The sequence below is a fragment of the Oreochromis aureus genome, linkage group 1, assembly GCF_013358895.1.
Source record: "Oreochromis aureus strain Israel breed Guangdong linkage group 1, ZZ_aureus, whole genome shotgun sequence".
NCBI classification, from domain to species: domain Eukaryota; kingdom Metazoa; phylum Chordata; class Actinopteri; order Cichliformes; family Cichlidae; genus Oreochromis; species Oreochromis aureus.
In genome coordinates this window covers 37,378,595-37,392,119 of record NC_052942.1, presented here as the reverse complement: position 1 = coordinate 37,392,119, position 13,525 = coordinate 37,378,595, and the positions used below count along the sequence as shown (strand labels likewise).

At 35.9% G+C, this 13,525-nt stretch overlaps 1 protein-coding gene across 1 annotated transcript; it reads left to right on the top strand.

Annotated features, from left to right (window-relative positions):
• Window positions 1-3,189: 3,189 nt before the first annotated feature.
• Window positions 3,190-12,984, top strand: LOC116325067 (adhesion G-protein coupled receptor G2-like). The gene is made up of 14 exons (XM_031745879.2): window positions 3,190-3,309; window positions 3,499-3,572; window positions 4,892-4,967; window positions 5,175-5,316; window positions 5,585-5,701; window positions 6,789-6,914; window positions 7,212-7,257; window positions 7,373-7,467; window positions 10,058-10,188; window positions 10,509-10,777; window positions 10,860-10,956; window positions 11,180-11,309; window positions 11,731-11,887; window positions 12,354-12,984. Exons 1-14 carry the CDS (start codon window positions 3,272-3,274, stop codon window positions 12,461-12,463), a joined length of 1,608 nt encoding a protein of 535 aa, XP_031601739.2. The 5' UTR covers window positions 3,190-3,271; the 3' UTR covers window positions 12,464-12,984.
• Window positions 12,985-13,525: the final 541 nt, after the last annotated feature.

The window sequence follows — 13,525 nt, the reverse complement described above, 5'->3', positions numbered from 1 at the left end:
CCCATCTTAATGAAGTCACATATAATCTTTCTCTTACTATTTAGGTATGAACACAAATCCAACAGTACACAGCAAAAGATGACCAGCGCAGAGACTTCAAAGTCATTGCCACAGTTATTAGAAATATAAACAGGTAGAAATGGAGGGTGCTGCCTGACTGCTCATCGTTGTTTTTGTTAGCTGTTGGAAGTTCAGAGTCTGGCTGCTGAGCTGGGATCAGTGCTCACTCAGCTTTAACATAACTCTGTGTTCTTGGCTAGCTTAGAGTTAGCACGCTGGCTGAGCAGGTGCTTGCAAAGAGCTGAAGTTCTGTTATCGTATATTACGCTGCAAACTGAGCCAGCATTTTCCTCCTCCAGTACACGAACTCAGCTGAAATCAGTTGATAGTTGTGCAAGTGAAAGTGGAATCAATAAGCAGAATCGATAGGCAAGCAAGGAACTGAACTACTGGGAACCAGTTCTCTACAAGTTCTCAATTCCTATCCCTACCTCCAAGTCAAACTTTACTTTTCTATACTTCTGTGCTTCTGTGTCACTTTGCTGGTGAAACTGATGATTTTCATATCCAGAGACCTTGTGGAGGTTAAGCTACCACTGTGGCTAAATCACAACAATTCTACAAAAATCCGTCGACCATAATTCCTCAACAGCACTGCAAAAGACTCCTTGCCAGTTATTGCAAATACTTGATTACAGTTTTTACTGCTAAAGGTGGCCCAACCAGTTAGTCAGTTTAAGGGGAAATCACTTTTTTTACACAGGGCCATTTAGCATGAAGGTTTGGATTTCTTTGATAGTAAACACCATCATGTAGAAACTGCATTATGTATTTAACTTGTATTATCTTTGTCTAATATTTAAATTTTGTTTAATGATCTGAAACATTTGACAAACATGCAAAAAAAAAAAAAAAAGGAACTCAGGAAAGGGCAAACACACACATGCTGCTGTATATGCTTTATCCAAAAGGAAAGTTTTAAACCTAATCTTAAAGGTTGGGCGTCTTTTTCCCAGATCAAAACTGGGACTTCTGTTCCACAGAAGCTGGGTAAAGTGATGACTTTTAAGTAATGGTTTAATTACTGCCTGCTTGAAGGACTATAATGCATAGGCCTTAAAACAGACTGATTATAGAAGGACATTTTGGGGGAGTTTTAAAAGAATCGGGTCTAATAGGAAGGAAGGAAGTGACTGCTCAAGGGAACTATTAATACTACTACTAGTACTGAAAGTAGCTGTATGTAGTGAAACATCTGTGAAATGCTTATCTAAGGAGCTTGGAAAGAAAGTGACTGGGCTTCTTTAAGTTTCACACACACATGATTAATTGTGGGTCAATGACCCTCAAGGACATCACCCACTACGGTTTAAATACTTGGGACTCTCCACCATACAGCCTATATTCAATTAGAATATTATTTTACAGCATTATTGGGTTGTGAACTGTAACCTGTATTGTCGTGTGTGTGTATCATGGATATATGAGGCAGTAATTAGCTTAGGTCCTCTACCAGAGGCCTGGGAGCTTGAGGGTCCCGCACAGTATCTTTGCTGGACTGCGCTCTTTTGCATATTGATCTCGGATGTTGTTCCTGCGATGTGCTGGAGACAGTCACCAAGATTGGGGTCACTGCCCCAAGTCCTCCAATTACCACGGGGACCGCTGTTGCCTTCATTCTCCACTTCTGACAAAAGTGAGTTGATTCATATTTGTAGGTTCAACTCTGAGCGCATTCAAGTACCCACACACATAAAGCTGCAGCAGCATATGCAAAGCAGCACTCACATTTGCGTGATGTTTTCTTAGTGCATTTTATGAGGGCTGCTTGCTGAATTTACATTTTTCACAATGTTTTTTCTCACGCTAGACTTTTATAATGAAATAATTCCATACTGAAACAGCACTGTAAATTATTCTTCAATTCAATTCAATTCAATTCAATTCAATTTTATTTATACAGCGCCAAATCACAATAAAAGTCGCCTCAAGGCGCTTTATATTGTACAGTAGATCGCACAATAATAAATACAGAGAAAAACCCAACAATCATATGACCCCCTATGAGCAAGCACTTTGGCGACAGTGGGAAGGAAAAACTCCCTTTTAACAGGAAGAAACCTCTGGCAGAACCAGGCTCAGGGAGGGGCGGCCATCTGCTGCGACCGGTTGGGGTGAGAGAAGGAAAACAGGATAAAGACATGCTGTGGAAGAGAGACAGAGATTAATAACAAGTATGATTGAATGCAGAGAGGTCTATTAACACATAGTGAGTGAGAAAGGTGACTGGAAAGGGAAAACTCAATGCATCATGGGAATCCCTGGCAGCCTATGTCTATTGCAGCATAACTAAGGGAGGATTCAGGGTCACCTGGTCCAGCCCTAACTATATGCTTTAGCAAAAAGGAAAGTTTTAAGCCTAATCTTGAAAGTAGAGATAGTGTCTGTCTCCTGAATCCAAACTGGAAGCTGGTTCCACAGAAGAGGGGCCTGAAAACTGAAGGCTCTGCCTCCCATTCTACTTTTAAATAGACTCTCTTTTTAAAGAGAGTCTATTTAATAAACTCTCTTTTTATCTTCTTTTTTTGCAACTACAGTAAGTTAAACTACCAGTAGTTGTTTGATAAAAGTGTCCACCCTAAAACCATGGTTACAATAAGACATCTAGCTAGTTACATTGTGTTTGAAGGTAATACTGTAATGTGTGTCCAGTTGACTGAGGTTTAACTGCAAGGGTCTGTGTACATGACATTGTAATTGGGGTCTGACCAAGGAGGCCAAGGAGATTTGTCCAGCTGTAAAGCACATAATTTACTTTATTGTGGAAGTCAGAGCTATGTAGTTTTCAGCTGTTTTGTTCCACACATGAACCACAATTCATCTCTGTTGGTGACAAACTGATGTGCAGTCTCCAATGACCTATGATATTGAAAAGGAAAATTAAAAATTCAGATTCAGGATAAACCGACTTCTAAAAGCATAACTTTGTGCTGAATATGTGGATACAATCTATGTGCAGTTTCCTGTGTTTAGTTCAACAATTTCAATGTCCGCATATTTTTACTATAGACTTAATGGCACAGAAGAGTGTAAATACAGATACTGTAGCCTTTTGACAGTTGACACTGCCTCTACTTTTTTCACAGTGTCATTTACATATTGTCATGCCAACTTCGAAATAAACTGTAAATGCAAACATTATAGCTGAGTAAGCTTACTCATTTGCTTTTTTTGCAGTTGTGGCTTCAACCGTGTCCTGTATTCTTTTCAGATGAAATTATTTGTACAGCAACTCAGCAACAGGCAAAGGTAGGCTATGCTTTTTTAATGATACACACAAACACACACACATGCACGAATAATGTCAATGTAAATAATTTAACCAATTTCATTATTATGCCTCATGAAATGTTTTAAAGACAAATATAATTTGAATGTAAAGCAGTTTTTGTTTGCTCGTTTGTTTTTTAATCTAAATAAATCCTCTTAACCTTACAGGATGAAGTGGTGGATCTTATTTTGTCTGGTGTCTTTTGTGTATCATGACATGTTCTCTCACAACTTTGTGTCAGGTAAGTATTAACAATGCTACTACACCAAACCACTTACAAACTGTAAGTGGTAAGTGAGATAATATACATTTTTAACTTTGTTTATATCACAGCAAAACATGTAATAGTCCACCGTCCACTGGTCCACCGTTTGATGTCATGCTTTGCCTCTCCTATATATCACCCCAATATCACCCTCTTAAACATATATGTTTAAGAAGGTGATATTTTATTTCAAGCCAACATGAAAGTAGTCATGGGAACAAAGAGACATTGCTAACACATTTACATGTAAATGCATCTAAGCCATCTAGCATAAAAAATTCTGGTATAGAAGGAGCAAAGAATGAGCCTCATGCCTTTCTTGTTCACTAGTGACTTGATACCTTTAAATATAGTATCTCCTCCTGCTAGTACTTAAGCATGCCTGTCTATTTCTTGCTTATGATAAACAAAGTAGGCCATCCACACTGTCCACCAGCATGTTTATTACCCATATATACGGGGTTGGTTTTGAATATGAACAATGAAAGAGTTTCCACAGGGTAGAAATTTTATGTTTGTTAAAAAAAAATGTTAAACAGATCAAATACTGTAAAGGCATCAAAATAGTCTACGGAATATGTTCCATAACATTACAAGACTCCCCAACCTCAGCTATACTCTCCTATAGGAGACCCTAATCCTTGGAGCCACTTTAACAGATTCATATATTTCTCACCTGTGATAATTTAGCAAGAAATTTAAGAGACTTTATTGTTCATGACTGTCCTTCTCATGGTAAGTGGCAGTGGGTTGCTCCAGCTCACTTGCATTTAAAGCTACAGATACTGAAAGAGCGCATCTCCAGGGCTCAAATATATAGCCAGCGCAAAAGAGCTGCTTTGATCTTATGTGGGCTGGACCAGTGAAACTGTAGCATTAATGGCTATGGGAGAGGTCTTAATCAGTAGGAAAAGATGTAAAAATAATGAAAATACAATTAAATATCTTCTACTTAACATTTTCCAAAGCCATCCAGTGGGCTTTATTGGAGTCTTTGCAAGATTGATTTTGCCAGCTCTAGCGGCTGGAGTTAGGGATCTGTCTGGTTCCGCTGACAGATATCCCAGGATAGTGATTGTTTGGTGGCACTCGATCTGCAAACCTAAGCATTGTTGGGAATGATACTGAACCCCAAGTTGTTCAGTGGAGTATTAAAGCATGTGAAATGTTAAAAAGTGTAAAATAAAATGCTTGTAAGGAGCACATTGAGCTGAACTTTGGAATATTCTGGGGACTTGTGTGGTTCTTAACTTGTTAAAGGGGTCTTAATATTTTTATTTTATTTTACTCTACAGCGAGCCCTGATGCTGAGAAATGTATGAATTATACATTCAACCTCTCAGGAACTGGAGGCTATGAACAGACTATCAAGTAAATATTTTCAGTCTTATTACAGAATAGATTTCTTTTCTTAATAATTCTTAAGTAATTTGAAAAAAGCTGCATAGAACTGTGATTAAAATCTGATTTAAAGCTAAGTTACTCTATGTTATGGAATTAATGAAAGAGTAAATGTTTTTAAAATGTGTTTTTAAATCAAAATGGCACATGATAATGTTTTTTGTCTTTTTCCAAAAGAGCCTTGGAGAACATAGAAAAGACTCTTGAGAACATAGACGTAAATTCGACTATATCAATATCATTTGGAAATATTGTGGCTCTCCTGTTTATACCGACTGCTCCCTTCAAAAGCCTTACACTTTATGCCAGTGACAGACAGGTAAAGAAAAAGTCAAAATCTCAGTGGCTTTTATACTTACTTCCAGATTTCCAATAATATCAACATCACTACTGTGGTCTATACAGAAATATCTCAGCAACATCTAAATAAAATAGCTCTAAATTATGTACAGCTATGCCTTAGCTTTCAGCTTTTCCTTAAGCACCACAAACAAGTAATATTATTCCCTCGTATTGTTCACAAATATTTTTACAAGATATCGAAAACAGAAATAAAGCTTCTCTTTCTGTTTCTTACAATATTATAGGCAGGCTTGAAGGATGTCCCCAATACGACAGTCAGTGTTGAACTCCCGGAAAAACTGAATATTGGACCAACGAACAAGATTGTGTTCGCCAACGTTAAGCTCCCTGAAACAAACAAGGTCAGGCATTTCATTTATACATTTATTAAAGCTCTTAAATAGCAGCAATCAGCTGTAGTCCAAAACTGGTGAATGTATACCAAACTTGTCATGTTTTGCTTGTTTCAGCTGTTATGTCAAGTCCACAGAGTAACACAGTAATTACAATTGTATTGTATTGTATCAAAATAACAATAATTTCACACTGTCCATAGAAAATACGATTATTGCTAATAAAGCTTTTAATGCTAGCAAATTTTGTATTTTTTAATTGCGTGTTTTGTCTTTTTTTTTAATGAACGTTAATTACAATAACAGTGTGAGTCTACGGAGGTGGTGAGACTTTGTATAACCAGAATTATATAAAGTTTACAAAAAGAGCAAGATCAACAGAAATATTCATGAAGTTATTATGTGTATAGGGTATTATTAAGCCATATCACTCTTTCAATTTTAAATATCTTGATTTTCATTAGCACTTGTATATTGTGACACTTTTAGTTTCAAGTAAAAAGCATAGTTCCTCCCTCTGCCTACTGTAACATTGTGTACACTATTTTCTATGATTAAAGGAGAACTCCACCAATGTCAGCTTCATTTTATTTCCAGTATGCTATGTATGAGTAAATCAAGAGGATGTGTTTAAATTATTATTATTATGTTATTATTTTAAATAAATAATTGGTTACAAATGTTCCAATGAGCTAATATGCCATAGCTCTCACTGAAAGATAAAAGTGCTCATATTGATTCATAACAAAATATGATAATATAATATGTTCAGAACAGTAAAAGTTGGTCACCATGTTCATATGTTATGCAGACCAAAATGTTTTAAAAAGAGGAAGGGGTACTCAACCACAGTGTTGTATAAATAGTTAGCCCTTTGCAAAATGTAAATCAAAATGTAAATAATACAGATTTAGAGATAACCAGGTAGGTACATCAGGAAGGAATGTTTTTACTAAGATGTAAATGACTTTCACTACACATTAACTGGCTCACTGAGTTGCTTTTTTCCTTTCAGACAGTCAGAATAATGAGAAAATATTACATAAATTGTATTGGAGAAAATGTCAAACCAACTGATCAAAGTGTTGCATTGTAGAGTGATGCCGGAGCCTTATTTGAAGTTTATGATAGAAGAATGGTAATCCTGAGTGTGAAGGGCCAGGAAATATCGGGACTTCAGCAACCTGTCAACATCACCATGAAATTTAACAAGGACATAAATGTAATTACAATTTAATTGTTTATTCCACTATTTCGCTCAATAGTTTTATATCATTATTATTAAACACAACACAAAAGAATTGTGTATTTTGATCTATGAAAAATTACTGTAAAAATGTAGTATTTATTATATATATTGAGTTATAATATTTAATATAGTTCATATATAGTTACATGTAAAAGTAGAAGTGTAGATTTTTATCAGTAAACATTAGTAGAAATATATAGATGTATACTATTAACCAGATATAAACATATGTTTTGTTTCTTTCTTTCTTTCTTTCTTTTTGTGTCTTAGCAAACCCAGAGACCCTCCTGTCATTTCTTAAATTTTTCAACAAACAGTGAGTAACCGAGCATGTCATTTGTCTGGTTTCACTCAGCATTATATATTTCTGAATGAGTTGATGTTATTGAAATGTGACAGCATCTCATACATCTCTTTGTTTGACTTGCCAGATTTTAGTACAGATGGCTGCTACACCATTTGGACACATGATCAGGATAATATCACATGTTCTTGTAACCATTTCACATACTTCGGTGTGCTCATGGTAGGATTGTTTGTTTTTTTGTTTTTGTTTGTTTGTGTTTCAGTATACAAAATGCAGTGCAATATCTTGAGACCCAAGGAGCCTTTCCTCAACAAAATACAGTCATACAATTGCACAAATACTTTAAGAAATGTCTCCATCGGCCATCTGCATCTTGAGTTATCTATAAAATGTTACATCCAATTTGCTCTAAAGGTAGCAGATCTGTTGCTGGAAGTATGTGTATAGTGTCATGTTTGAGGTCTATTGCTAAATTCAGCCCTGTGTTCTTTATAAATCACATTTAAAAAAAAGTCTTGACATGACTCTGGGCAGTCTTGTAACTAAGGAAACTTTTACTGTTTCCATAGGAATTAAGAGGGTAAGTAGAAGCCAGGTGGAGCTGTTAATGCACAAGAAAACCAAACATAGCATTTCAGCACAAACACAGTGGTGATCATCTGGGCTTGTTTAGGAGTAACAAGACCTGGGCGCTTTGAAGTCACTCAGATGACCGTGAATTCCTCTGTATAGCAAAAATATTAGAGAGATGAATGTCAGACCTTTCAATTCAATTCAATTCAATTCAGTTCAGTTCAGTTCAGTTCAGTTCAGTTCAATTCAGTTCAACTCAGTTCAATTCAATTCAAACCAAATAGGCTTGTCAAATGACAAAAACAGCACCTCAAGGTTATCTTGTAAGGTAAAGACCCTACAATAAAAAAGCACACCTGTCTGAGTCAAAGCCATTTAGCAAAAGCCTGGCCAAATTGGGTCATGCAGCAGGCTAATGATCCCAAATACAACATCAAATCTATAACAGAATGACTGAAAAAGAAAAGACTCCAGCCAAAGTCCAGAACTCAGTCCAAATTATATTTTGAGGCATGGCCCTAAACTAAGATCATTGTTTTGTGTTTTCATGTGGACAGGGATTTTTGTTTTTTAATTAATTCTGACAAAACTCAGGGTTAAAAAATAGGTTTGTACAGGGAAGAGCCTGACTGTGGCAGTCCACCTCTCTGAGAACAAAGAGAAAGAATGGAGGGGAAAAATGATAACAATTGAAACAGCCCAGAATCTGCTCAGACACTGAAAGCAGACCTCTTAGAAACTTAAAGTTATAGTGTGTAAAATCTCACAAGTAGATGACAGTAGACTCCACACTGGGGTTTTTTACCCTTCTCAGTTAACTGTAGTGGCTGCTGTAGGACAAACAATTCTGGCTACCAGTAATTTGTAGTGAGTGTAGGTCTGCTGTTTACCTCAGCTGGTGTCCACATCTATTTAACAACTATTTACTGTGGAGGAGAATTTAAAATGTGATGAAAAGAGTCATTTATGTTGTCTCTTTCCTTCACATTTTTGCTTCCTTGGTGAAATGGACACCTTAGATGATAAAACATATGTATAGTCTTTCATATCTTGAGTCCGAAGGTGCAGACTTGAATTAAAGTTTGCCTCCATGGCACATGAAAGCCTGCAAGTTCTCTTCTCCTCCACCTCTGGTGCATTTCATAGGTGACCTGTGTCTAGCCACATGCATAAAGTACTATAGTTGGAACAAAAATGTTGATCACAGTTACTGTATTCAAAAAGGCCTGGCAACACATCAACTTCGACAAACCGACACGACTCCCATGTATTTTTTATTGATTTAATTTTAACTGCTTAGTCAGACACTATTTGACTTATTTCACTTTTACTTTTTTTGCAATGCCATATTTTCCACCATGACAATCCAGCCTAATAAGAAGTTTGTCTGCTGGAAGCCACAGATGTATTTCTAAAACTTAAACAGCACCAGCAGGTTGAGTTCCTTGAGCGAGCCATGATATTGAATGCCTGGACCTTTTCCCAAACATTTGTAAACTAAAACAAACCTGTTCTTGTGTTTTTGCTATTTTAATTGATGACCCTGAAATAACATTGAATATTTAATTTCTTACATATTCCATAAAAGAGCTTTGTGTTTTTAAAGTTTTCTGGGATTAATTTGTTTCTCTAAATAGAGTTGACTTTCTTTTGTGTATGTATGTAGCTTACACGGCAGAATTTTATTTTATTGCATCCTGGTATATTTCACTGCACTTGTATATTACATGTATGTATGTACATATGTATAGAAATACGCCATTATATAGTATTCAAATCCTTTCTTGTGTAATTAACGTCCACAGCATACTTCTACCACTAGATGGCACAAATGACACAAAAAAAAACAAAGACAGAAAAAACAGAGTAATTGTAAAGTTCCATGCAAAGTCTTTATTTACCCCCCAAAAAGTTCAATTTTAAAGAATTACAAGCTAAATTATTGTTAGTATACTTACTGTGAGGTTATTATTACTGATACATTAACGTAAAATTAGCAGTGTGGTGTTAAAACTAGCAGAGGTGGAACCGATTTAATGTGCCAGTATGTATTCAATTTTAAATGCCTATTGTTACAACAGCACTTATTAACTACATTAAAAAATACTAATGTATAAAAAATAGCAAAAGCACAAAGTGAGAAATAGTAAAGGTAAACATCTGGTGAATTAAAAACTGTTGAATGACAAATGGCTAATAATATGACAAGATAACATGAATACATATTTCTCTACAGGCTTCTACTTCTGGGGGCGGTGCTGTTCTTTCAAAAAAAGACATGGAAATACTATCATACATTACAATGATTGGCTGTAGCTTTTCTCTTGTTGCCCTGGTCATCACCGTTTTACTTTTCATCACAAACAGGTAATTTATTCTTCTCTGGTTGTATTTTCCAGACTTTAATTATTCTTCGCCTTTTCAGGATCTGAAATTAGTAAATTCCACCTCGTATTCCTGTTGTATTTACTTCCATTTTCCAGCACATTTGTGCACCAATGTGTTTTGTTTGGGTTATTTTTGCTTCTTCCCATTTTTTTTCCTTTTTTGTCAATTTTCCTCCCACCATCTGTGTTTTGCAACGGTCATCTATTTTTAATTCTTTTGTAAAATTTGAATTCAAAGATAAAGATATGACCGATAGAAAGTTCTCATTTACAACAGATCCCTCCTTCTCTGACTAACAGGACACTCAGAGAAGATCTTTCTATGAACATCCACATCAGTCTCGTCATTGCCCTGATACTCCTCAACCTGCACTTCCTGCCCAGTCAGGCAGTGGCAGAACACCCCTCCACATGGCTCTGTTTCTACATGGCTCTTGCCCTTCACTACTCCCTGTTGGCCACTTTCACCTGGATGGCCTTGGAGGGGTTCCACCTCTACCTTCTCTTAGTCAAAATCTTCAACATTTCTGTCAGCAGATACATTCTCAAACTCAGTCTGGTGGGATGGGGTGAGTGGAATCCTTCAAACAGGAAGCTGTGGTTATTAGTCAGCAAACTTGAGTGAGTGACTAATCAATTCTTGTGTTTCAGGTGTTCCTGCAGTCATTGTGTCAGTGGTGATGATCATAGACAGACGCTTTTATGGCCATGTCCCTCTAGACAGGTCAAACCGTGATGACACTAAAATGTAAGGAAAACCTTTTTAAGTGTGTAAAATTAGGAATTAAATTAATGTTGACTTATTAACTGTTTTGGATGTGTATTAGAGTTTCAATATATATTTCAATGTTTTAAATTAACAAATGGAAAAAAATATAAAGCAAAGCTGATACACTGAGTCATCTACATACACAGTATATATTTATTTTATTTTGTAAGATGAAATCACTGTCTGTTTCCTTTCTCTGTAGATGCTATATATCTAATGAAATAGTGAAGGCGGTCACTACTACTGGACTGTTCACCATGGTGTTCCTCTTTAACATGACCATGTTTATGGTGACAGTCAAGCGTGTTTTGAATGTTGGGTATAACAAAGAGGTATGAGTTATTCTTGGCATCTTTTTTAAATGAACATTAACCTTTGATATTTCCAATAATTTCCAAATCCTTCCACAACATTGTATCTCTTGATAAGCCCAAACCAACAATGAACAGTGAGATATTTTTCATTTCATTTTCATTAATTTTTTAAAGGACTCTTTTTACAGGAAATAAACACTGCATGATGGATTGTTCACATCAATCTCAGATTATTTAAAGCCAGATTGGCTTTTATATAAACTGTTTATGTTCCAGTAATATTTTAAAGTCAGTACTTAAAACTTTACACACACTGTCTATAAAAAACAAGTGACATACTGGTTAGACACTGAAGAACAGCTTTTGTTCATACACAGTTCAAGGTTCAGATTGTTTATAACCTGCTGTGTCATATTTCATTGTGTATTTGACAAATTAGTTTGGGCAGCTTCACCAAAAACAAGTCAGGAAAGCAATTTGCGCCCTGCTGGGTGTCAGCACTCTGCTTGGGATTACCTGGGGCCTGGTTTTCTTCTCGTTTGGTTACCTGACCACTGTTGCCCTCTACCTCTTCTGTGTTCTGAACTCACTGCAAGGTCAGTATAGTTTGCTCCTATTCATTTATCTCACTTCTTTAACAACTATGGTCACTGTGAGTGCTGAAGCTGGCATTTTTAACATGTATATGCAGTGTCAGGGTAACAATACATTTTGGAAATGGTTGGTGTTTAATGCAATATATGGTATTTTTTGCAAAATCATATGTGGGGGTCTTATTTTAGGTTTATTAAACCTGTTTATGCTCATAAACACGTAATAACAGGAACATAAAAATTTTATAGGCCAGTTTGGGAATGTTACAATGGTGGGATTAACTGAGTGGTGCATAATATTAATATACATCCTGCTACTTGGAGCAGATTTTGACATTACTGTTTTATACTCTGTATGAAACAGTAATGTTGTCTGAAAGAGTTGGACATCAGTTTCATTTGCATGATTTGTACTTCTTGTACACAGCCTAAACCTATTTCACCGTTTCTCCCCCTGTATGCTGTGCAGGGTTCTTCATCTTCCTGTGGTTTGTGAAGTCACTGAGAAAGGGTAAAAGCTCAGCCTCTAAGATAAGCAGTGAAGTAACTTCCCCCAACAGCAAGCTTAACAAAAACTAACAGCTTAAGAACTGTGTTAGTGGAATTTTTGTCTGATATTATCATTTCTGCTTTAGGTTGTTCACAGCGACTGATTTTAAATATTTAAATGAATGTAATATTTGTGAAATTTTTAAAGGGACTGTTTAAATGTTATGTTTGATGCTTTGTTATTATAACAGACTATACATGCAGTGTAAAATAGGGCACTTCTGGGAGTGAAAGTTGGGAGAATAATTCCTGTAGAAAATGCTGATGCATCCTCATTCATTTTCTGCTTGAACCAACTGCCACTGGTTTCAGTAACCTGAGTAATTTTGATATTGTCATGCAGATTACACCACCACTGTTGTGTTTTGCTGTATACTTATATCTTATTTCATATGATATTTGAAATATCTTCTTATCTTCTTACCTATATCTTCTTGTCACATGTATAAGATAAAATATATGAATCCTTTCAATAAAATCTTGTATATTTGAACATGTATTTGCATACATTGTGAGTTTAGCAGAGTGTGAATGTCAACATAAACAATAAAATCTAGAAATTTTAGTCTTTTGCTGTTTTTTCATCATAATATATTTGTATGTGATTGTTCTCCTGCTGACAGACATGATTTACATTTCACTAAAAACTGTGTTTATGAATGCAGTCATATTGCAGCCTGATGTTTTAAACTACTGAACATGTAAAGATAGCATTTCCAACTGCAGCTATAAAGACAAAACCTTCTTTAACAGGCTGAAATTTGAATATGACTGTTATGTAAGTGGCTAATGTAAATAGCCTTTATCAAAAGATAGTCCAAGTTTAAACTGTACTCTTTCTGTACACATTGGTGTTTCTGCCTCAGGTTATTGGTGTATTTGGTGATAGGAAGCTGGTTTAACCACATTCAGGCCCCTAAATGAATCACCTTCTCTAAAATTGCCCGGACATTAAACTCAGCATGGTGAGCAGATCCCAAAAAATAAAACTCCTACAATAATACAGTAAACAGAGAAAAGCCCAACAATCATATGACACCCAGTGAGCAACTGTTTTCGCGACAGTGGGAAGAAAAAACTCCCTTGTAACAG